Source organism: Poecilia formosa, unplaced genomic scaffold, assembly GCF_000485575.1.
Source record: "Poecilia formosa unplaced genomic scaffold, Poecilia_formosa-5.1.2 Scaffold222, whole genome shotgun sequence".
NCBI classification, from domain to species: Eukaryota; Metazoa; Chordata; class Actinopteri; order Cyprinodontiformes; family Poeciliidae; genus Poecilia; species Poecilia formosa.
The window spans coordinates 275320-300981 of NW_006800161.1; the positions used below are offsets into that span (position 1 = coordinate 275320).

Genomic DNA, 25662 nt, shown 5'->3' on the forward strand with positions numbered 1-25662 from the left:
TAATTAGACAGTTTAATTTTTTTAGCTGTAGATTCATCTTTTGCTACAAATGATAGTGTTCATTAAACGAATGCTATGTTGTTGCACTTCATGCAATAAAATATTCCTGTTCTTATTTTAAAAAGCAGTTGAATTTGCTCATTTGCATCTGTTAATGCATTTCTAATCTGTGAAAAAAGGCTTAAGTGGATAAATGAACAATTTACAAAATGTGCCAGTTTTTTAATCCGATTAACAATTAATCATCAGAATAATGAGTGGGAATTGATTATTCTGTCTATTCTGATCATAATCACGTACAAAACGGTGTGTTTTTTGTTTTCGTGACGGATTAATATGATCTGCTTTGGGGGAAAAAATTATTATTTTTATTTCTGAATAGTCAGCTGCCAGTCAAGGCCATTCAAGCTTACAGATACTGGATTCTGTTCACCAGCCCATTTCCCTGTGGAGCTCTAATAAAACAATCTGATGCTCCCGTTCTCAATAATCAGCATGTAAAATTAATACTTATTTTTTCACTTTATTTGAATATCCCATGTTATCCAAACGTTTTTCAAAAAATTTGGAGGTTTCGAGGTTTAATTATCTAGATGCTGGTTTGGATTCTTTTTTGTATTTTTTTCCTACCTCAGCATCCTCCTCAGGAAGCGGCTCCTCCTTGCTGCTGTGTATGTTGTGAAAGCGCTGCAGCAGAGGCAGGAGAGGAGCGCTGGTTCCCTGGGTGGAGCGCTCATTGTCCATCTCTCTGGTGCCGTTTTCCCACAAACGCAACAGGAGCAGAACGGCGGACAGCAGCTGGCTGGACGGGCAGAGAGAGACACCGGGAAACGATTCATCACGGCTGATGAGTGGAAGAATAAATCAGGTCATGGGGGAGGGTGGTGGTGTTACCTGAGCGTCCCCCTCTGCACAGCCAGCTCCAGCAGGATGGCCAGGGCGAGGTGCTCGTCCTGAAGAGGAATGTTACCTTTGACGCTGGCGCTTCCATGAACGTCACTGAGCCCAAGACATGCAAGACTTTTATTAACTACATGCAGATGACATGACAAATGGGTCACAATGAAACGACCAAGAATGAAAAAACCCCCAAACAAAAATAGATAATAATGTAAATCATAACAGCAAAGAAGCTGCTGTGTTTTTAAGATCTGTCATTTTACTTTCAGCTTTACTTAAAGGGGCGGTATTATGCATTTCCCAGGGACACAGTCATTTTACAACATAATCAACTAACTGATCCCTTCAGTTGTTACAAAAATGTTATACATATCAAATATGACTGAATCGTGGACTGGAGCAGACTAGTAATCTCCCTTCCTCCCTCATCCATAAGCTGCTTGAGGGTAAACACTTCTCAAATAGTTTTCCATGGCTTAAAATACATATAGATTCAGCCGTTTGTATCCATTTCTGACTGCAAACTCAAAAAAAACTACTGGAAGAGGAACAGCAGAATGCTTACAAGAGATGCTTTGAGAAAACAAAATAAAACCTTAGAAATTTTGTTGCCCTTTCGACGACTTCCAGCCACACAGAAGACACAGTCCCCTCGTCAAACAGGGTGGCCTCAGGAAGGGCCCGCAGAGCGTCCAGCGACTCCTGGAGGAGCTCACTGCAGAGGTCTGCATCGTCTCCTGCACAAACAACAAATGCTTTGTGACATAATTTACTGAGGAGAAATGGATAAATATGTTTATTTTTATATTCATAGTATATTTATATACATAGATATTTATGTATATGTTAGTAAGTATTTATTGAAGCATATATATTTGCATTTTTATATAATACATACAATTGGACATACAAGGGTCACACTTTCAAAGAATAAAGAATAACTATCATTGACTCTAGATGGAATCATACATATGCCACTACTTTTTATTATTAACCTTAACAGTATCTTGGATATCGAGTGTGTGTGTGTAGCCCGATAGTAATTTGACTAGGTGGTGTGTCAAATTAATGGTGTGCTTTTTGAGAAAATTGAAACGCTTTTGTTGTTCTCATGACGTATTCCAGGATTACTTCTGAAATAAGAACCATAGGTTTCACGGTGTGAGTGTGTGTTAGTTTCTCTCATGTTACAGGAAGAAGAGGCCGCCCCTTTGTTCCCACCCAGTCCCTGCAGACGAGCAGCTCTCAGCCTCACACATGAAACAAAAGCATCTCATCTCACAAAGCCAACAATGAGAGGTGGAAATGAGGCCGTGGCCTTTTATCCAAAGGATATCGAGTGAATTCAACATGTTGATTTAACAGAGGTACAGTTTGAGGGTGGGCATCTTTGTTTTTTTTAAATCACTAAATAAAAAAATGAGTTGACGATCTAATTGTTTTTTTATATTGTAATGCTGCCACTGGTTAACCATAAGGCAGTGTGTGAAAAGCGATATTAATTAGGAGCGGTGGAAGCCTGCTCATGTCCTTCAGCCTCAGCCAATCAATTTCCACCATAGTTTAAAGAAAACCTACAGTTCAGCTCAGAAGTTTACAGGCTCTTAATTGCCAATTAAGAAGTCATAACCATTTTAATCAAAGGTGCTACTATAACTCTTGGCTAAATGTTTGAACACTTATCAGAAATAGTGAAGCTCATTTAAATTGGTTTGTTTCTACAAAGATTACAACAGGATTAATGGGAACAAACCCAGTTTGCCTTTTAACCAATGAGTCGGTCATAAAATGGCTAAAGACCTCTAAATCCATGTGGTCTGCATATTAGCATTAGCTCAACAATAGTGTAAAAAGTTAAACTATTTATATACTACAATATATCAGGGTTTCCCGACCGACTCGACGCCCCGACCACCGGGCTTAGCAAGTTTTCTCGGGGAAACCCTATATATGCTCAGTGAAGCTTCTTCAACCTGGTGACAGGAGAAATGTTCCCCGCCACAGAAGAACGGAGCCCCGCCACCCCTGAGGCGTTCTTACCTGACCGCCACGCCCGGCGCAGGAAAGCGAAGGCGAAGGAGAGCGCCGCCCTGGAGCCGACTCGGGCCAGGCCTTCCACACCTTTACTGGCAGGACGAGGACTTGAATAAAGACAAGAAATGGGCAGACAAATTGACTCACCACAAACTGGGGAAAACATGATCTTTTACCGTATTCTGATTAAACCGTTTCAGCCTTTGGGTTCTTCAAGGGTACATTTATCAGTTTTATAGCACATCATAAAGACGGGGCGCTTATTAAGGTCACCTTTAAATAACAGCATGAGAAAGACGGGGGGTTGGTGGGAAACGGGACAAAAACTGTGGCTTTGCTCCATTACGAGGTTCAGAATTAGAGAAAGTGAAGGAAAGCAGAGTCGCTCTTCTATTAGTCTCAGGAACATTTTGTGTCACATGAGCAGTCACAAGAAAATACTTGGTTATTTTTCTTCAGTGTGACGGATTTAGTTTAGGAGTTCATGTTTTGGCTTCTGGGTAGTAACCACATCTGTACCCGCTATTAAAAACAGACATTGATAAAGGTCCTTTCTACTTCATTTAAAATTGAGGTAAAATCTAAACATTTAGCGAAAATTCAGAAAGAAACAAAGCAGATTTAAACATTTAAAATTAGAAGCTTCCGCAAAGAGTGCACAGCAGTAAGCTGCAGCTCAACTCGGGGTCACTGCGTTGCATGGAAACTTACAGAACATGTAATGTGTCTTAGCGTGGAAATCCTGCATGTAACGACTGTAACAGAGAGGTTCCAGCCTGACCCCAGGTGTCGGCTTGTGCTTTGTTTTTTTTCTTTGTGTTTTAATGACTGCTATAAGATTCCCGAACAAACTTCAACTCCTTATGTCTGCTGATTTAGTGCGATGTGGGTTTGTGTTTTACACAGGCAGGTTTTAAAACCCAAGGCCAAATTTCTATGAGCACAGCTTGCAAAACCTTTGATCTGATGAATCTGGGTTTTAATAGGAAAATAGAGAATCTACTGGCTGCTGCAGCTTCTGGTCTGTCAGTGTGTCACTAGTCATTGCATCTAATGACATTCAACATAAAATGCTGAGTTTAAAAGCCAAGTAATGTGGACTAGTAACCCAGTTGAACCCTGTACATTACAAGCCTCATCAACAAGTCATATATATAAAAAAAGAGAGCACATATGCTAACATTAGCCTAGCACTTCACCAAACTTCCTAGTTTAAAAGATGGACACCAGGAACAAGAAGTAAGCTTTTTTAAAAGGCTGTAGCTTTGTGTGTTGCATTAAATATATAGTCAGAAACCAAAATGAAAGCTGCATGTTGTCAAAACACTGCAGTAGCTTTAGAGAAGAGCAGAAGCTCCAGCAGGGACAAAATATCTCTCTGTCACAATAAATGAAAAGAGAGTTAAGTAAATTAAGAGCTAGGAGGTCAAAATGCTAATACAGAGCATGTAATATAGAAGCTCTAGCGCATAAGCCATTCATTTTAAATCAAACATCTGTACTCTATGTAGTCAGTGTTAACACCCTACAAGTAATGAATTAATATTCACAAATTCCTTCCATTATTTTTTCAGTTCTGGTCCAAACCATTTAGAAATTTGTTTTCCCCCCCAAACTCAATAAGAACCATAAATTATCCCAGTATGTCATGGGGATGGGAGCCGAGCTTCAGCAATGGACTACAGAAAAATAAACCTAAAATAAGCATAAAGTTTCTTTCATTCATCTAATCTATTTATTTGGCACCAGACATCCACAGGGCTTCATGAGGTGTACCTCTTATTGTCAGTAGCAGGCAGAGGCTGGCTAGGGGGCATCTTCCAGCGGACTTTGTACTTCTCCTCCATCATACTGTGGCTGAGAGAGATGAGGTAGCGCTCCAGGATGACCAGCCGCTGGCGCAGGCGCTGGGCGGACAGGGTGCTTTTGGCCATCTGGGCCGAGAGCTTCTGCTGGTCTTCGACCAGAACCAGAAGACAGTCTTTGAGCTCCGTCTCATCTAAGCGCGCAAGAAAAGAAACATCAGAAAAGGAAAAAAAAACAAAAAACACTAACAATAACACACCAACAGAATAATCAATGTTGCACTGTTGGGGTGTTTCAACAGAAACTTTTACACACCCACAGTGCAGCACAGAAAGATGAGATGCTCTAATACAGCATGGTTGAAATCTACTTAAGCCATATGTAAGCCAGACTGACCTGAGGTCGCAAGAGACGCGCTAAAGTCATCTTAGTTCTGATGTCCAGACATGTAGCCAAACTATACTCTGACTTTAGCAGGTACAGCTACCTATGTCTTAGCCGAGTAAAGAGAGGACGAATGCAGCGGCTGGAAAACTACACACTCCACATGATCTTTTTCACATTATCACAAATATTAAGGAAGAACTTTTTTCACTTTTTTCACTTCTAATACTAATATCCAACCTTGATCAAGGTTTAGCATTGATCAATACTGATTCTCAATACAGAAAAACTGGGCTGAATTGACTTCAAATGCTTCTTTTTTAAAATTAAATACAGACATAAATGTACTGAAATACACATTTATTTGATAACTCTGCACCGGTGCAGCACACATAAGTACACCAATGGCTTCGAAAGCTTGGTCAAATGTATAAACATGTAAATATGAACTGCAACAAACCTTCTTTCAAATGGTTCAGACGGTTTAGCAATTAGTCATTTTAAATATAACATAAAATAAATGAAAGAGCGTGATGTCGCTCACAGCTCAAAACATAGAACTAGACTGAATGGATCAGGTGCATCGTCACCGATAACGATAGAATTTTTGTCAATATCGGGACCGATACAGATATCAATATCAGACTGATGCATCTCTAACAACCATCAGATATTACTAAAACTATGTTACACTCAGACTACTTACTAATTAGGAGGCTAATGAAAGTAACTGGTCACATTGGGTTTAATTTAAGGGTATCAGAGTGAAGAGGGGTGAATGCATCACACTTTTAGGAATCGTACTTTTAAAGAAAAAAAAATTGAAAATGGTGCGTTCCTGCTACTTTACAATTATGCATTACTTTGCATTGGTCTGTCTGGCCTGTCATGATAACACATTGTGATGTACGATAAATTGTCCCAATAATTATTGCGATAAATGATAATATTGTCATTTTGAGACAATTTTCAAGTAATTATATTGCTAATGATAAAATAAAGCAACTTTGCCGTCTTAAAGACCAATAAACTTTAGTTTTCTGCAGAATCCTCCACACTGGAATAAGCAGATATTTTAAATATCCAAAATAAAACCCAACAACCAAAACCATAAATTAAATAGATTATAATGTCTGTAAACAAAATTGAATCAGAACAGAAATTACTGAACTCATTCATTTATCATGCGATTAATTGATTCATTGCTTATTGCGACAGGCTTCGGTCGAACAAATAAAATCCCAACAAAACACACGCTGTAACTGGACAAAATGTTAAAGTTCAATCAGCGCGAATACTTTCAGAAGGCACCGTATGTCCTTTCCGTGGATTTGGAACGATGCTGCCCGTCGCTGATCTGATTTCAATACGAGGGGCTTAGATGTGAGCCGCATCTGCTGACACAAACATGTTTCACATATCTGAGCACACAATGGGAGAGCAGAAGTGTGCCGTTTGAACTACAGGCATCGATAACGGAGCGCTGACGGATCTGGTTACACTCGCTTCAATATCAGACTTGGGCGCAGTCAATAAAATGACAGAGACAAACAGCCATATGGCTGCTAATAAACCCCACGCTCTCTGGGTAGGCAGGCAAGGCCGTCTGTGCCCCACAGCAACGGTTATCTCCTCTATCCAAAACACCGTCCCACCCAGTTCCTCGAATAAACACACACTCCCCCCCTCACCCCTCCCCATCTGGAGTCTGCCGTAGGGCCCGCTAAGACTACGCTCTGCAGGGTAAAAATAACCACTCGGAACAGCAGAGTGCAAGTTGTCATTTTAGAGTTTCTACGAGCGACGCTCCAGCACAACACGCTCATCTGCAAAGTCAGATAAACAGAGAGCGGCGATGTGTTGAAACGGCCAGCATGCTCTGGATGCAGTCGACATTTAGGTGTTGTGAAACGAGTCGTGGTCAGCAAGGTATCCGTTACCCCACTCAGAATCAGGAAGGCGTAAAAACAATGAGATGCTCAGCAGGGAAACAGGACCAATTGGAAATAGCAGTCACCATCATCACCACCATCATCATCATCTAACTCCAGGGTTTGCTCTAGATCACATGTCAAACTCGAGGCCCATGAGCCAAATCTGGCCCGCCATAGCTTTTTACGTGGCCCTCTAGATTCTTGACTAAACACCAAGCATTCTTAAATATTATGTTATCAATCAAATCAATGCAGTTTTTATCCGTTTACTGCCAAATTACATCAGTCTATCCAGTTTATTGAGAATTAGCATGGAAATTCATGCAAAAAAAATAAAAATAAAATCATCAACAAATCCCCACACTATTTTGTGCTAATGCATAATTGGCAGTTTGTTGCAGATTTTTCTCAAAAATTGTCAAACACTTTACTTGTACCAATCAAGATTTGGGCCAAAGCGAAAATGAGCTGGACATCCCAAACCACCACAGCAAAACAAAAGCCACCAATACAGCCTGCATTTGTGAAACGAGTTTAAATATCATGAAATGTTCAAATTTACTTTGTTCTGAAAAAAAAAAGAAACACCGCCAGCTCCTGCCTGTTTGGCTGCGATGCTGGTTAAGGCGCGCTGCGCCAGTTTCAGGAGAGAAATAAAACTAGACGAGAGTCTGAAGTAGAGGGAGGGAAAAGAAGAAGGGAAGGCAACCTCAGGAAGGACAAGTAGGATGCATTTTTAGATCAAGCCAATCAGCAGCGTCATATCACACCCACCAATCAGTTTTTAGAAAATCCTAGAGGAAATGCCAAAAGAAAAAAATAAAATAAACTTTTTACCTGGCTGCCGCCCCCAATCCCAGGTCTCGATGATGGAGTGATGAGCGGACGTCGGCGTTTCCTCATCTTCTTTCTTCTCTTTTTCGCCGGGCTCGTCCTTCTTCTGACCGCCAAAACAATCAGTGCAATCTTCTAGAATATCCAAAAATATTGACAATCATAAGAAACGAACGCAGACGGCATTTATACGTAAGCATGAGTCAATCTGACCTTAACGTGACGGAGCAGTACCTGTGTGAGCCGATTCTTCCCCGTTGAAAGTTATTTCTTCATCTTTTACCATCTCATTCCACATCTCACTCAGTCCTTCAGCGGAGAAAGCCCGCTACCAAAGGAGGAGAGGCAATACAAAAATTTTAAAATGTATTAAATATTAAAAAAATAATAAACGCTATATAAATAGGCCTGCCACGCAAACAAATGTTCCTGGACGATAAATTGATACAGCAATTATTGCGATAAAGTATAATATTGTCGTTTGGAGACCGTTTACTATCAATATACTTTTAATGGCATAATAAAGCAGGTTCATCCTCTCAAAGGACAATAAACTTTAATTTTGTAAGAAACACGCCACACTGGAACTTGAAGATATTTTAAATATCCAAAATAAAACAAAAGAAACACCGCCAGCTCCTTCCTGTTTGGCTGCGATGCTGGTTACGGCTAGACGAGAGTCAATAAATATTGAAACAATAAATATTGTTTCTGGTTGATTAATCACTTTAATCACAATTAAAGTGATTATGATGTTTCTGTAAATTATATTGCCTTTGAAAAGATATTAATCATCAGAATGGACATCATCAAGTTCATTTGAATTGATGACGCGGTTAATTGATTGCTTACTCTGACAGGCTTAATTATAAATTACTTAATTTACTGCCAACTTTAAAACTGTCATATTTATATCACAATTAGGATTTCTTGACGTTACAACGCAACGACTGGAGATTAACCAAGAAACGGGACGGTGTCTGGAATCGGATGATTTTTATCCGTTTGGTCCCAACTGGTGAGAAACCAGGCAGAAACGTTGAAATTATATAAAAGTTTCATGGCCAACAGTTTATCCTGACAAGTCGGTGAGAGAGAGCAAGACTTTTCATAGGTAACAGAAAGGCTGAATGCATTACAGAAAGATTTCTGTACTTTATTGCATTTAGTTCTTAAGCTGCACGTTAGCATTACAAAAGTCGTCGATATTTTGGAAATCTCAATTAACGTGAGGATCTACATTTTCCATCTTTTGAAATGGCTTCAAGTCACGACTCTGAACTTATGTTAAATATTAAAACTGCGTGTCAAAGCTGGTATTGCTACACAAACACTAAGGCTGATTCTGTCCCAAAGGCAAAGAATGACATAGTGAGTTGAAATGTAAATATTACTGGAAAATATTTAAGACAAATAAAACTGAACTACAGTAATTATTGGCAGCTCAAACCTTTAAAACTACAGAAATCAGAAACTGACTACAATATTCTGATTGGTGCCCCTCAGAAACTGCCACCTAAAATAAAACATATTCAATGTTTTATTTAAACAAAAGAAAACAACTTATTCTGCAATACTCAAAATTTCAACAGTCTTAAAATGTAGTCACCTTTTGTTTCTTTTGCAAAAGGATTAAATACATTCATATAGTCTTTCTAAGTGAAGGGAACACAATGTTACCTCGCTCTAACATTCAACCAAGTGGACAAACAGCTGAGGAGAGTTTAAGAAATCCCGTCTGACATTTGGACTCCGGTACTCAATTGGTCTCTGCATGAGCTGTCAGAGTCAGCGCTACATCTGACAGACAGCCAAAGTCAAAAAATGTCAACATTCAACTAGACAAATTCCCAAAACTTGTCTGTATAGCGAAGACAGCCCTGAAGAAAAGAAAACACATCGTCCTTCCAACCGTTTTATTCAAAAGTGGAATCAGCACTTATTGGTCACTCTGGTTAAAAAACAAATGAGCAAAACTGCTTCAAACGAATCTCACCTTTTATTATGATGACAGACAGAAAAGCAAAGCTTTATTAAATCGGTAGAGAATTTTTTTTTTTTTTTTAAATCCATCATGTAAAAAAATTGTTTTGAGAAAAATCTCTAGTAGCACTTTTGCTATGATCCTTACAAATTTGATGATTATGGCTTACAAATAAAACCCAAAATTCAGATTGTACCTAAAATTTAATATGTGAAAATTAAATATTATAAGAAACTTATTGTGTAACACCCTAATCAATCAGAGTAAGAGTTTCAGACAGCATGGCAACAAGTCATTTGATGACAGATAATGAAATCTGTCACAATAAGTTTTACTGGACGATAAATTGTCCCAGAAATTACTGTGATATTATCGTTTACCGTTTATTATGCGATAAACAATAATATTGTTGCTTTGAGACCGTTTTCTAGTGATGTAATGACACAGTAAAACAAAGTTCAGCTTCTCAAAGACTAATGAACTTTGATTTTGTAAAGAACATTTCACACTAGAAGTGGAAGATATTTGAAATATCCAAAACACAACAACCAAAAACAATAAATAAAAACACACACAACCAAAACCATCAATAAAATGATTATAAAGTCTCTGCAAACAAAATTGCCCTTCAAAGAACATATTAAGCTCATTTGAATTTATTATGTCACTAATCGATTCACAGGCTTACACAAAATATTGCTTACATGAAGCTTATCTCTACGCTGGAACATTTTACTTCAAAAGGTTGTGATTTATTCAATGTTTCACCATCAGATTATGTTGCTGGAATAAAATCAGAATTTAATTCAATGTTTCTTCCCCCCTCAAATCTTAACCCGGAATACCAGTAAAACCATCAGGCCAGGAGCGCGCTGCTGCAGGAGCTAATCAATCACATGTTGCTTATGTAATAATCAATTCGTTCTGGACATCATCCACTGATTGTTTATCAGAATAATGAGATTTAAGGGAAACGAACGTGGCCATGTGGTCATTTTAAAGATGGCACAGCGCAGCCAGGGGCTGATAAAGTCACTCAAGACGAGTCCGGTCATCTGTACGATCAGCACCTCGCCACAGTTACGTACCTGCAAGTCTATCTTCAGCCATTTGTCATGAAATCTCAGCTGGGCGTCCAGGGTGAAAGACGGAGAAGGCATCTTCCCCTCTTCTCTCCTGGCTGCAAACGCAGCCAACCTGCAACATGCGAAGAGCTCCATTACACATGAAACATATTAATGCTATATTTCAGACACATGCTTATTCCACTCTCTTCACTTTGGGAATCTACGCTTCCTCAAAGTACGAGGCGTCGTCTGAACAGCTGAATAACGACAGACGTTTGGACAACATCAGCCTGAAATATTCAGATGTAGCTAAGCAGCTTACTGATGAAGTCTGCTGGTGGGAAAGCAGTGACCTCTGGCTTTAACACTGGTAACACTAATAATTTTGGACAGAAGGACAAAGAGGACACAACACCTTAATCATCAGGAGTATGACGCAGAGAGGACTGCCAGTTTTCAAAGGAAGGCGAAGAAGTCTGACCTCAATAAAAATATCTTAAAGGACGTTTCATCAAGAGATTCCTCGCGGACAACTAGGAATCAGAAACTGACTGTTCGTGACGAACCGATGTTCGTTGGTTCGCCACGAATCGTTTCAATACGCTACGTGGTGTGTCACTTCACAGTTGCCATGGAGACCTTTATACGCACTTTGACACATGCCAATTTAAAAGTAAATTTCTATCATCTCCTCTAGTATATCGCTAGGGAAATGTCACAGTATGCAGTTCCAGCAAGTCTGGAGGTCCATTCTGGTTGGATCAGAGGTCATGAGGGTCAAATTGGGGAACAGAGAGAGAACCCAAAAAGAAAAACAAATAGAAAAGAAAAGTGCGTATAATTTGAAGGTTTTAAGAATATATTACATGTAAAATTTCAGTAATTTAAAAAAAAAAAAAAAGGGCCATACCTTTGTGATTCATTTATACACAAATAAACCTAAACTAAAAAACACAGGTTTGCATATGTATGAACAAATCAATTGTTGTTGTTTTTTTTGGCTCTAGTGGCCTTTATTTGAAACAGACAGGATAGTAGGAAATGAGAGAGAGAGGGAAGACAAGGCAAAGGTCACCAGGCCGGGATTCAAACCTCAACGGCCACGTCGAGGACTAAGGCCTCCTTAAAGAAGGTTGCTCCACCACGGCACCCCAACAAATCGATTTCTTTACAAGAAGAAAAAGGACAAATAGTGGGAGGAAACAGCAGCATGTAGTTAAGAATAAGGGTACGAATTGGCAAAGCTGAGAAATGACTTGACTACTCTTTACTATTATCAAGTATCCAAGTGTTTCAACCAAGCAGTGGTAATACGGCAACTGAAAGAGCATCAACAACTGGGATATTGCTTTTATCCATTGTAGGGGTGGTCTGATATGAAAATTAGGGCTGATGTCCGATATTAATATTGCATCTAAGGCCAAAAACCAGTATTATATACATTTCAATGACGTGAATAAAAGACCACACTGCTGACGTTGCTTCAGTTAAAACACCCCCACAGTCCTCCACTGCATTACTGTCATATAAACCAGACACATGACCAAACCCCTCCCTAAAACACAAACATAAACAGCAACAAGATGGAAATAAACATCAGCCGTTAGCATCGGCCCAGTTTTACTTATTGTGCCGATGTGTTAAAAAATAACCAACATCAACAGATACAGATGTTGATGCCGATATATCGTGCATCCCTAGTTTATTAAAAAGAAAAGTTGAGGGATGAACAATATTAGGAAAATGTGCATTTTCAGTATCATTACTGAGTATTGCAAAAATAAAAACAAAAAATTGAAGGTACCAAGCAAAGGCAGGCCAAAAATATTATTGGCACGCAGATTTTCAGTGGGTAACACTTGAAATATAATAACCAAATAAACATTGCGTCTGAGGAGTTTGTTATTTTTGTGATATTGCACAAATTGATAGTGCAATGACAACTGCAATATGATACATTGAGCAACTCCAGTCTCATAACATTTATACCACAAATGTGCTTCACGGCTATCGGATTTGTTTTTAAGTTCAAGTTGTAAAAAGTATTCCAACATCTTGCACTCATGACTTCAACTATAGAAAATACTAATACAGGGGAAAAACAAAAAACAAAACAAAAAAATTGTAATATATTCAGGTTCTCTCTGAAGCGTCAGGACCTTTAAATAGAATAGTCCAACAACCACTATTTCCACAAACAGCAATTTGGGTGGGGGAAAAAAAACTTTTTCTTTTAACTGTAGGCACTTTCCATATTAGGAGTGAGACTTAACTGGATAAACGTGAGAACTGGTAACCCTGAGCTAACACTCAAAGGCCATGACATATTATCACACCTGTGTAAAGAACTGGGAGGATTTATCATTTGTTGTGAAAACACTGGACAGCATCACGTATTCAATGACATCTATGCATACAGGGACACCTGACACAGGTCAAAAATGTTGCTATAAGCAAAAAAAAAAACAAAAACATTATATGGACTTGCTATGTCTGACATATGGCTACACACAAAGCCATTAGCCCTCATGTGTATGAACTTTATGAGCGATAATACCTTCCACTTACTCAAAAACACTGACACTTTAAGCTGTTTATGATACATACCGCTTCATGAATATCCCAGTGATTTAAGGCCAGGAATATATGCAGCTATGAGCCTGCATGAAAACAGGAAAGCTGTGAATGCTAGCACAGGCACGGTGGTTTTCGCTTGCTAGCAAGTGTGACAGCAGACTCCTCCAGCGGCTAACACCGTCCTCTGACACAGCATCACCGCAGCCGTAGGGCGTTCTATACCGATAACTAGCGTTCGCTTCAAGTCAGGGACTGGAGGAGCTAACCAATTCACCGGCTAACCAGCTAACATTTACAAAACGCTAGCTTTCCCTTGCTCAACTAGCTTCCGTCATCCAAGAATCCCTGCAGACCTGATGCTAAAAGGAAGCGGAACACCGCGTTCGGGACAGTCTTGCGAGACAACGCAAACCAATACGAGATATTCATAAATTACCTGCGGTCACTTGTCAAGCTCTTCTCTTCCCCTCAGCTGCTTTACTGCATTAACAAGACGTTCATAATGGATTTGATTGACGGGTCTTGGACCAGATAAGGAGGCATGGAAACCAATTACGTATACTGACTGCTAGATTAGATGCGATAGGTCTGGTTCACCGCTACTCCCGATGTGGGGTGTGTGCAGTCAGTTTCTGCCCCGCCCGCGCGGGTGAGCGGTGGAAATATAAACCACGCGCCACTTTTGAAGTGGAGGTGGGACATTGAAGAGGTGGAGTTGACCTGGATTGAGGGAAAACTGTCCACTGGGTGGCAGTGTTGCTCAATGAAACGCTTTATGTCTCAATTGTGTTGCCAGATTGGGAAATCGGGCTTCTTATGAACACGTTGGGGTGAGAAAAACAGCTTTTTGGAGGGCTGTTAAAATGAGGGCTAGTTGTCATTGTGTGACAGAAGAGCAAAAAACTTTTACATTTTCACAAAATCCCGTGCTTTGCACTTATATTATTAATCTATTCTGAAATGCCTAAAATCTGCCAAGCATGACATCATCAGTGAATGGTTAATCAAATGTCACTCTGCACCAGCACTGTGAAACAGAAATCTCAATGCAACTTTTATAAGACTTAAAAGGACATGATAGCACCACAAAAAAACAATAGTCTCTCCCTGATCCAAGAGTTAAGTCCAAAAAACAAAGAGACAACCAAAAACCGCTGCTTTGGGGCGTGTTTTAACGTTGTGTTCAGGCTGGAAACAGTCAGTCAGATCTGGCAACCCTGGTCTCAAAGTACACAGCAATGGCTGATAACTCAGGGCTGACTGGAACTCCGCTGGGGATAGCAATAGCCGTAATCTCAAGCTTTATTAATGGCTCGACATTTGTGCTTCAGAAAAAAGGAATACTGCGTTCTCGTGACAAAGGTAGGGGGGAAGAAGCAAGCATAGATAGTCTCGGAAAAATACGTGACAGTGGTGACACTACTAAACAAATGCATTATAAAGTTGAGTGCAATCGCAGGCAGCGCAGTCTGAGATCATTCATGTCTTGCAGGGTGTTCGTACCTTACAGATGTGGTGTGGTGCAGTGGAACGCTGTGCAGTGAGTATGACATTAAGAATGTTTTGTTCCTCAAACGCCTTTGTTTTCAGCTAAATGTGACAAAACACCCGTCTGCTTTCTCAGTGATCATTGGTCAAGTTGGGAATTTCCTGGCGTATAACCTGGCCCCTGCTGTGATTGTTACACCTTTAGGGGCCCTTGGAGTACTGTTTGGGTAAGCATCAGCCACGAGTGATGCTGGCCAAATTGGTGGTGGCAGCATCATACTGTGGTGATGTGTTTCCTCAGAGGGCACAGGGCAGCTGGAAATATGAAAATGCAGTTACTGTGTGCAGTTTGTGCCACACTGAATATGTGACTGGTGTTCAAAAGTAGCACATTACAAACGGGAATATTCATTAAGAGCACTATTTGTGTTTGTGGAGCCATATTTGCATACAGTTTCCTAAATAAAGAAGAAATAAATAGTTATTGTCAAAAGTATTGTCATCACGATAGTATCGCAAAATGTCATGCGATATTTTGCATGACGTCATAGAAGAAATAATGTTTCTTCTGCCTTATTGACCAGTTCTGTCTACTAGCAAAACAAATTGGGTTATCTGCTATCTAATTAGCTTGCTGTTATTTAAACTTAAACAATAGATGTGCCCGCCTTTACATCTATCAATGTGAAAAACTGGAATTGACAGAAAGGCCTTTGCGAGACCACTTGAACTCTGTGTTTGTAGTAATGTTCTCTTGGGATGCAGAGCAGTCCTGGCTTCTTGGATCCTGGAGGAGCGTCTAAACGTCCTGGGGAAGCTCGGCTGCATCATCTGCTGCTGCGGCTCCGTCGTGCTAATCATTCATGCCCCTAAAACGGTGGCAACGTCCAGGCAGGAGCTTGAAGATGGACTGTCAGATCCAGGTGACGATTTCTACACCGAGTTACTAGGGCCATTGTAGATATAAGAAGACAAAGGGAATACATTTCTTCCAAAAAACTAATTTTTTTTTCTAGAAAGAACAAGAAAATGTCTGCACTTGAAAGTGGAAAAGGAGGAGATCTCTCCTGCCAACATCCATCACCATCTATAATATGTCTTTTAAGAATTTCAATTAATATGACTTTAATTACCCTTTGGGGTCAAATAAAGTATTTTTGAATTTGAAAAGTCAAAAATTTGAAAAAAAAAAAATCTTTAATTTTGAAATTTATATTAGAAATTGCCTAGAAAATCACTTGGGAAATTTTGAAAAGTTGAAAATTTGCTTTAAATTTTAGGTCAATCTCAGAAATCTTTTTGGAAAAAAAACTCTGAAATTTTGGAGTTTCAAAAGTCAGAGATTTTGAAACTCAAAAATCTCTACGGTTTTTCTCAAATTTATAAGATTAATCCCAAAGTTCTGACTTTAGAAAAGTAAAAATGTTTTCTTGTAAATGTTTGACTTTTGGATCTGAGAAATTTTCTTGTCTTTTCTAGAAAAAGAAACTGAGTTCAATCTCAAAATGTAATCCTCTTTTTTTCAATCTATAATGGACCTAATGTGCTGTCGTACATTTCTCTTTTTCACTTTTACTAACACTGCTTAATGAAACACGGCGGACAGTGTCACTCATCGTCTGCTCTTTCCTCCTGCAGTGTTTGTAACCTACATCCTGCTCGTGGTGCTGACCCTGGTCGCCCTGATCGTGTGGGTCGTTCCAGCTCATGGGACGTCCAACATCATGGTGTACGTCGCCATATGTTCGCTTCTGGGAAGCTTCACCGTCCCGAGCAGCAAAGGACTCGGCCTGGTGGCTCCTGATGTGTTCGGCGAAGGACAGCCAAGTGTCGGTGCCGTGGCGCTCTTCCTTGGCCTGCTGGGGGTGCTGGCGGTCAGCATACTGATCCAGTTCTTCTTCATCAATAAGGCCTTGGAGTGCTTCAGCTCCAACATATTTGAAGCGATATACTACGTGACGTTCACGTCCACCGTGATTTTCGCTTCTGCCCTTCTGTTCAAGGAGTGGATGGGACTCACGGTCACCGACGGCCTCGCCATGCTCTGTGGCCTGACAACGGTGTGCGTGGGAGTGATACTCCTTCGAATTTCCCAGGAAGCTGTGATAAACTGGAAGGAGAAAAAGGAACCGAAAAAGACAGACTGATTGTGCTACGGTGCTTTTTTTGTTGTTTTTGCAGGACACAGATTCTGTTGCTCTGCTCTACCTCCCCTTTAAGTGACCAAAGCTGTGAGATGAAACAGTCAGCCGTGACCTTTGACCACATAAGTGTGAGGAGGAAAGCATTGATTACATTGTGAGCATCTTAACGGATAGCGGGTGGGATTTGTTAGGGAACAAAATGGCGTTCTGTACAGGAATACTGAAGTGTAGGGACTTTATACTGTGCCTTGCAGAAGTGGTGATGTAACTAGAATTTTATTACATTTTGATAGAGCACAACCTCAAACCTCTATGCATTTTATCAGCTAGACCAATGTAGAATAACGCAGCATGAGGAAGAGGAAAAAATATGTTTTATGATCACACGTGACATACACTCCACCTCTCTAACTCAATGAATCATGATGGTGCCACTGCCATGTTTTACTAAGGGGGTGGCTATTTACACAAATAAAAATCAAAAGGTTGTCCCTTTTTATGAAACCCATACGGGTCTCTTGGAGGAGTGCACTGAGAAATCGGCTCAAATTTCCTTCGTTTTGGCAAATTGTCAATCGGTTGATACTTACAAGTGAAATAGAGCTGGACAATAGACCAATTATATATATATAGATATATATAGATATATATATGTACAATGTGATCAATATCAATACATAATACGTCTTTTAATAGAATTTTCAATAATGTCACTGAATTCTGATCCAGAACCGCACAGCATTCTGGGGGATGTAGGCCGAGGAAAGGCTTTAGCTGCTCAACCTCTCCCGGACTAGCTAAGCTAGGCCGGTGGCATCAACTAACTCACGCATTCTTTGGTTACCTGGCAACAACCATATTTTTTGCTTAAAAAAAATGGTTTGAAAATCATGCGTAATTTTCCTTCCACTTAAAGTAAGTCGGTCTGTCAAAGGTGATAAAAGTTCCTTTTAATACTAAATAGCAGAATTGGTATTCTGTTATTGACTCCTAGTTTTTCTATTATAATAACATAAGCCATAATTGTCCCTGTTATTCTAACTTTATCTGTCAATTCATTCCAAATTACTATTAAACTGCCTGCATTAGTCGTATCTAAACAAATCACTCTGCTTTGGTTCATCTACAGGGTTTCCCCACAGGGTACTTAAGGCATTACCTACCCTTGGATTTGAACTGTGCCTTTTGAATTATTCAGAGTCATTTCAGCTGGTGATTCTTGAGCACCGGTGTTGCATAAAAGATGAAGAGCAACTGTATCGTTTCAGTCAGATGAAGGGATTTTTAAAGCTGATGGTTTACACTTTTATTTAATTTTATTACAATGTCGTATTTTTTTTGTAATCTTTAATGATTTTACATGTAATAAATTAAATGAAAAGCTGTCTCCTGTGGGATTTTCTTATTACAGTCTCAGTTGGATTTCTACATATGAAGTTATACCGTTTAAGTTGAAACGTTTAATGATTCATTTGAACATTCCTCTTTCCAGGGTGGAATGTTCTCACAACAAACAACTTTCCATTTTTTTTTAAATGTTAACTCTGGATCCCTCTGGTTATAATTGTGCATACAAGAAAAATACTATACACATACCTCACCCACTAACTATTATTATATCCACTTGGTGCACTGATTCTCCTAGCAGCACAACAGATCCTCAGCGTGATTCCACAATTGTAGGTTCGAAAGCATAACTTTTAAGTCATTTGTTGTTGTTGTGATCAAAAAGCTCAGTTTGAACATACCAACATCTGAAAGTGACAGGTTTTTTTCCTCCGGGCCTTGTCGGAGTCGTCTTAACACATCCAGATAACTTGTATTTAATTATAAAGTTTTGAACTGATTATTTTGAGGGAGTATGTTTGTATGATTTTGATGAGGGAATGCCATTATTATACACTGCTCAAAAAAATAAAGGGAACACTCAAATAACACATCCTAGGTCTGAATGAATGAAATATTCTCATTGAATACTTTGTTCAGTACAAAGTTGAATGTGCTGACAACAAAATCACACAAAAATCATCAATGGAAATCAAATTTATTAACCAATGGAGGCCTGGATTTGGAGCCACACACAAAATTAAAGTGAAATGTTCCCTTTATTTTTTTGAACAGTATATGACATAATGTCTTTATGTCATATTTTTTTATAAACCTCAAAAAAGTCGATTTTGCATAACACCAACCTTTATAGCAGCCCTAAAATATATTCTCTTTATGGCCTCGTGTTCGTTTGAGCCGCCTCTTCGTTTCTTTGCCTAAGGTGTTAAAGTTTTTAAGTTGTTTTTACACTGATTCTGTCATTTTGTTGTAATGTAGAACCCAGTGGTGCCGGTGTAGTGTTTCCTGTCCGTCGGTAAGTGATCTCTGTGGTACTGGGTTTCAGCCTGCGGAGGGCACACGGTTCAACGGTCTCCGCTCTGCCCTGATAAGCAGAAGAAGAAGCTCGTGGTGCGGCAGTCCTCCAGTGGCCGCTATCGGTACCTGGTTGAAGAAGGAGGAAACATTATGTGACCGTCCAAAGCAGAGCCGAGACGCAGGCTGGCCAGTCGCTGTTCGCTTGTTTCAGAGGGGAAAAAATACAGCCGCCTTTGAGCAGGTAATTAAGGTGGGGACTTATCAAACTGCGCTGCTTGTCGCTAACAATTACTCCTGTGGCTTAGCTAGGAGTGCTGTGATGCTAATGGTAGCTAACGTGTTCAACTCGCTGTATCCACTCATTTGTAGATGAGTCAAATTATAGGTTAGGCGCGTCAGAGCAACTGCAGAAGCAGCTTATTGGTTGGTAATAGAGCCTTAATTATGACCCGAGCTTCCTCAGGTTAGCTTCCTATCAAGGTGCACCCAACATTCCCATTAGAGGAATGCCACTTCCTGATTCCAAACTCCTGAAATAAGTTCATTTACATAGCAGCTGACCGAGTTTCACAAGGCTTTGTGTCTGTGGCAGCACAACACTCAGACAACCGGTTGGATATGCTCAGTCTCTCATGTCTTTGTATGGGATAAGGCAACTGAGGGGACTATATGTTCTTCAACGCGCTGCGCCCTAGATGGATTTCTTCAACGCGTCAGGTTATGGTTTTCCGCTGTGTAATGTGTCCTGTGTCGCCGGTAGGTTCCCGCTGTAAGGGATGGACGTGAAGTCTGAGGAAACTGTGTTGTTGTTTCTTATTGTGCTCTTTCACCCCCCCCCCCTCTCCCTCCCTTTCCATCCAGGTTGCCAGAACTGCTCCTTTGGTGAGCATCTTCCCTGCTTGGTGGTAGATGTGAAAAATCACTCCAACACATCCAGGATCACCATGGGTCAGGACCGGGGGAAGTACGATTTCTACATCGGCCTGGCTTTGGCCATCAGCTCCAGCATCTTCATCGGTGGAAGCTTCATCCTGAAGAAGAAAGGTCTTCTGAGGCTGGCTAAGAAGGGATCGATGCGGGCAGGTACCGGCCGCTCTCTTTCTGAACACCCAGATCACAACATATCTGATTGAATTTGCCAGCTTGCCCTTAAGGCACTCCCTGCCGCTGATGTGCATCGCTGACAGCCAAACCAGAAGTCGGACCAGTCAGGAAACTTGCTAATCCCTGCCCTGTGATTTACAGGCGTGTTTAAACCAGCTCCCTGGAGCAGGGTGTGTTCATGTGTGTTGTGTGTGTCACAGTCTTTTCAACTCCTGGTAATCATTAATATCAATAGCTCCCTTGACCTTTTCCTCAGATTTGAAGGTTCTTCCTTAGGTTTGTTTCAATAATGGACTTTAGACAGCAAGTGTAATGAAGATTAGATGATATCTTAATGGTTCGCAGTGTCTAACAGCATTTGTGTAACATAAATGAGCTAATATGAATTTTAAACGTTTTTTATAGTCAAACCTACAAAAGAGCAACACTTTTAGTGTGAGGATCATCTTGATTCTGTCTTTTTTTTTTTGTCCAGGTCCCTGAAGAACTTAGGATCTAAACATAATCTTAATTACTGGTTTAGTCACTCTAGTTTTATGGAATGACTAATAATGTCGCAATATTCCATTGCGACATTAACATTTGCAATAATGTCACAGTGAAATATTGAGGCTTTTATTTGGAAGAGTATTTCTATGCCTTATTTTAAGAGAATTGGCGATCTAATGCAGACATCTGCAACATGGAGCTCTGAGTGTCTCTTTAGACCTTCCAAGGTTTAATAATAATAATAATAAATGTGACTAAAAATGCTAAAGAATCAATTGATTTTTTTTAAAATAAAGATGTAATAAATCCAGGTTTTAGGAGTTGATGTATATGTATGGAAATAATTGCACTGTATTTTTTTTTTTACAATAGAATGCAATTAAAAGTATAAGTAGTAATTTTTATTTCAGATATTCCCAAAATATCAAAATCCCATACAAGAAAAATGGCTCAATCCTCACGTTTTCCAAAATTTTCATGTTTTTGTGTATTTCAAAACCCAAAAATAAATAAAACGGGTTCTTTAAAAAATATGATCATTTAAATAGTAATGTAACATTTGCATCTCTAAAGTTTTATTTAGATGAACTGGAGCGAGGGCTGAAATGGCTCTTTAGATCGTAAAAGTTGCCAACTTCTGATATGACTTATAAGACCCCATCCCCTTTTTTTAATGATGGGATCTGTAAGCTTTATTTTGAAAGGCCTGGCTGGTCCAGTGTGCAGCTGTATGCTGTCCTGGTCCAGTGTGACCAGTCTGGTCAAGCAAATTGAAACCCAGTCTAGTAGTAATCTAATATGTAAGAATTTAAGTCTTCTATTTTGGGAAACTTACACAAATCACACAAAGTGCTATGGGTCAAGCAAAATGGCCGCTGTTCAAATAGATGGTTTTGGGGGGGGGAAAAAAACTTCTCAAAAAGTGAGTGGTAAGTAAGATCAGATGCCTCCTTATGATGATTTTCTTTTACTCGGTTCTTCTTAGATGTGAGGTTGCTTCTTGATTCATTCCTCTCTTATTTATTGATGCAGTAATAAATTCAGTTTTCTCTGTTTTTCAGGGCAGGGCGGTCATGCATATCTTAAAGAATGGTTGTGGTGGGCTGGTTTACTATCAAGTAAGTGATATGCTTTGTGTTATTGTAATATTTTTGATCACATTTCCAAATCTGTAGATATATATATATATGTATTTAAAAAAACATTTCAGCAGATTGGCTTCAGTGACATGGGTCAGTGTGTTGGTACTCAGTTTTGTTGCGGTGTGGCAAACCTCAGACAGTATTACATTGTTTCCCCACGTCTGGCTCTATTGTGACATGTTCTGACTGTATGCTAACGTTTTGTTTTTTTGGTCGGTTTTTTCCAGTGGGTGCTGGGGAAGCAGCCAACTTCGCAGCATATGCTTTTGCCCCTGCCACCCTGGTCACGCCCCTGGGAGCCCTCAGCGTGCTCGTCAGGTATAGACGCCTCATCACGTGCACTCGACACCGAAACGTTTTATCAAAAACATCGTGCAGCTGAAACTGGAACAAATAGCTCTTTCTTGTTTATCAGTACGTTCTTGAGTAAATGACCTGAAGTAACACACAGTGTGGAATCTTTTATGTTTGTTTCCAAGCATGCGCAATCCTAGGTTTAAACTTTCCATGACAGGTATTGGGTTTTTTTTTTTTGTGTGTGTGCTGCAGTGCGGTGCTGTCGTCATATTTCCTGACTGAGCGGTTAAACCTGCATGGGAAGCTGGGCTGCCTGCTGAGCATCCTCGGCTCCACCACCATGGTCATTCATGCGCCGAAGGAGGAGGAGATCGACAGCCTGGAGGCCATGGCCAAGAAGCTGGTCGACCCAGGTAGGGATGACTCAGCGGAATAAAATGGTGTTGTCACACATGAGAGCTTTGATGCTGCCTTAAAGCTTTCCGCAACTTTCTGCTCGACAGCCTCTCGCATGCAATACTCTTTTGCTGATCTGGCACAGGGGACAGCAAGACTTACAATGTAAAGAGACATTTTGCTCAAGACGTCAAAAATACAAAAAACAAACCAAAAACAAAAACTAGTTTAGAACCACAAATGCCACATATGCTTTTGAAAAAAAAAAAAGACAATATTTTTGACAAAATATCTACTTTAGGATTTTTTTGCTTGTTTCTAAAGCTGTGTTTTATTTCTATTGTTTAGGATTTAAAATAAAGAACATAAAAGGTTGTTTTTTTAATTTAAAAAAGCGCAGACTCCAACCTATCTGAAACATATTACTGATACTGTTAGTGTCATTCTTTCTGGAGATCCAGTGCAAATATTGCAGGAAAAAAAAATCCTGCATTTGTTGCTATATCTTTATTTAAAAACACCAACTGTTTTTTTCTTAATTTTTAGTCAGAAGTTAACAAGAGCCATTGTGGAAACTGTAAAGAGAGGCTCCGGAGCTGCAGGTTGCAGCCCCACATCAGGGTTTCTGCAGGTTTCACCAACTTAAATTTAAGACTTTTAAGTTTGTTATGACAGGAACTTAAGACCTGCATCTCCGTAGGAATGTATGATCATCATTGATAAGTTTGAACTTTCCCACAATGGACCCAAAAAAACTAGCAAGCTAGCAACGTTATGTTAGCACTAAGCAGGTAGCCTCAACTGTCTCAAGAACGCAATGAAGACATTTGAGTGAAACTCTAATTTTTGCCTCAGAAAAAACCCAAGAATGTACAAGATTAACAAGAAGTAAGACCTCTGCTTAACATATGAACGTATAAAAAAGAATCTTTGAGAAACTTGCCTGTTCTAGCACATAAAATACATTCATGTATGTGGTTTGAATACTATTTAAAAAGATTTTTCCTCATTGTATTTTTTAATTTTTTTTAAGGGTTTTTGTTCTTCGCCACTCTTGTCGTCATTGTGGCTCTCATCTTCATCTTTGTGGTCTCCCCGCGCCACGGTCAGACCAACATCCTGGTTTACATCACCATCTGCTCCGTGATCGGGGCGCTCTCCGTGTCCTGCGTCAAAGGACTGGGCATCGCCATCAAGGAGGGCATCGCCGGCGTCAACGTGTTTAAGAACCCCCTGGCCTGGATCCTCCTCCTGGGCCTGGTGGGCTGCGTGAGCACGCAGATCAACTACCTGAACAAGGCCCTGGACATCTTCAACACCTCGCTGGTGACGCCCATCTACTACGTGTTCTTCACCACGTCCGTGCTCACCTGCTCCGCCATCCTCTTCAAAGAGTGGGAGCACATGGGCGCCAGCGACGTGATCGGCACCCTCAGCGGCTTCCTCACCATCATCGTGGGCATCTTCCTGCTGCACGCCTTCAAAGACATCAGCGTCAGCCTGGCGACGCTGGCCGTGTCCATCAGGAAGGAGGAGCGCGGCGGCACCCCGGCGGCCAATGGCTCGGCCGCGCACACCAACTACGAACTGCTGCAGGACGAGTCCACAGAGGACATGGAGGACAGGGGTTTGCCTTTCGACAGCGTCTCCAGGAGGAACGGAGCAATGACTTCCTCTTTAGATGTTTAATAAATGTTTTTTTTTTTTTTCGTCTTCAGACTCAACCGTTGCGTTGGTGCCGATAGCTTCTAAAATAATGAGACAATCAACTGTGAGCGGAGGAAGGGGGACACGGATGGACCAGTAGATTGTATTTGTTTTAATTTGCCTTAATTTACTTAGACTGTCATATTTGGTTATAGTTGGGGGTAAGTAACTTATAAGAAAAAGTTTTTTTTACATATTGGTTAAAACTGTCACCATGTCCACACAGTATGACACAGATAATCTGTGAATACATCGAGCTCCTCCACTTCATATTAGTGCTACAGCTGCCCTCTGAAGGAAGACACTACTCCCAGTCAGAAACAACCTTTGAACTTTACATCATGTTATAAAATTATTCCCTAATCAAAAAGCATACCTGGAGTGTTGCCTTGACTCTTTTATGCATGTTTGAGAAATCCTTTCATTGCTCATGGCAACCATTCAGCTGTGCAAAACATCTGATTGGAGCTAGCTCCGCCTGTGAGGCGCAGCTCCTCCTTGGAGACGCAGTTTACAAACTTCAGCCTCACAGAGGGCTCTCTCCCATAGTCCCCCATTCAGCGGCAGCAGTTAGCAAACACCTGGTGGAACTGCGCATCCACTGAGCTCATTATAGGAGTGACTTCTCAGTGTCACGCTGGTTAAAAAAAAAAAAAAAAAAGTTACAGGGATAATGGAGCCATGTTGTGATGACTTCCTGAAGGCGGGGTTTCGTACAGAGCAGGTGTTTTTAAAGAGACAGAGGCTTAATTTCAAGGCGTTAAATTGGGAAATAAAATTTATTTTAAGTCGTACACATGTGGCGTTTTTAAAGAACTCAAGTTAACATAGTTACTTTATTGAGCTCTAAATGACATTATATGGCTGGTAAATGCATAATATTGCCCTTTTATGTCTTACACCGGGACAAATAATGGAGCGTAAGCTCCGCTTTCAGCCATGCGTCGTTCTGTACCCTTGTTGAGGGTGTTGACCTGTTATGGTTATGTAAGCGTGCGGCCGATAAAATAA

At 40.2% G+C, this 25662-nt stretch overlaps 3 protein-coding genes across 9 annotated transcripts in view; 2 read left to right on the forward strand and 1 right to left on the reverse strand.

The window, feature by feature from the left end:
* herc2 (HECT and RLD domain containing E3 ubiquitin protein ligase 2) overlaps window positions 1-14062 on the reverse strand; it is a 67664-nt gene extending 53602 nt beyond the window's left edge. For 2 of the 3 annotated variants that reach the window (XM_007568422.2, XM_016679832.1), the window contains exons 1-9: window positions 13551-13835; window positions 10965-11073; window positions 8127-8220; window positions 7896-8027; window positions 4711-4933; window positions 2941-3041; window positions 1496-1637; window positions 895-999; window positions 631-802 (exon numbers count right to left, since the gene is read on the reverse strand). In XM_007568422.2, coding sequence (XP_007568484.1) covers window positions 631-802; window positions 895-999; window positions 1496-1637; window positions 2941-3041; window positions 4711-4933; window positions 7896-8027; window positions 8127-8220; window positions 10965-11073; window positions 13551-13558 — 1086 coding nt within the window. In that variant the 5' untranslated portion in view covers window positions 13559-13835. Of the gene's footprint in view, window positions 1-630; window positions 803-894; window positions 1000-1495; window positions 1638-2940; window positions 3042-4710; window positions 4934-7895; window positions 8028-8126; window positions 8221-10964; window positions 11074-13550; window positions 13836-13956 lie in introns of those variants that run through there. The other variant, XM_016679833.1, reaches the window with a different exon arrangement.
* A 664-nt stretch (window positions 14063-14726) lies between these two features.
* Window positions 14727-17691, forward strand: nipa1 (NIPA magnesium transporter 1). 3 transcript variants are annotated; one of them, XM_007568423.2, is made up of 5 exons: window positions 14727-14882; window positions 15013-15060; window positions 15145-15235; window positions 15753-15931; window positions 16647-17691. In XM_007568423.2, the coding sequence occupies exons 1-5, from the start codon at window positions 14759-14761 to the stop codon at window positions 17153-17155; spliced, it is 951 nt and encodes a 316-aa protein (XP_007568485.1). In that variant the 5' UTR covers window positions 14727-14758; the 3' UTR covers window positions 17156-17691. The 3 variants fall into 3 exon arrangements, with proteins under 3 accessions (XP_007568485.1, XP_007568486.1, XP_016535320.1); XM_007568424.2 differs by having other exon boundaries at window positions 15774-15931; XM_016679834.1 differs by having other exon boundaries at window positions 15013-15235; window positions 15774-15931.
* Window positions 17692-19541: 1850 nt separating this feature from the next.
* Window positions 19542-25021, forward strand: nipa2 (NIPA magnesium transporter 2). Of its 3 annotated transcripts, none has more exons than XM_007568427.2 (6): window positions 19542-19766; window positions 20378-20599; window positions 22171-22227; window positions 22479-22569; window positions 22801-22961; window positions 23978-25021. In XM_007568427.2, the coding sequence occupies exons 2-6, from the start codon at window positions 20461-20463 to the stop codon at window positions 24631-24633; spliced, it is 1104 nt and encodes a 367-aa protein (XP_007568489.1). In that variant the 5' UTR covers window positions 19542-19766; window positions 20378-20460; the 3' UTR covers window positions 24634-25021. The 3 variants fall into 3 exon arrangements, with proteins under 3 accessions (XP_007568489.1, XP_007568488.1, XP_007568487.1); XM_007568426.2 differs by having other exon boundaries at window positions 19542-19757; XM_007568425.2 differs by lacking the exon at window positions 19542-19766 and adding an exon at window positions 19860-20272.
* Window positions 25022-25662: the final 641 nt, after the last annotated feature.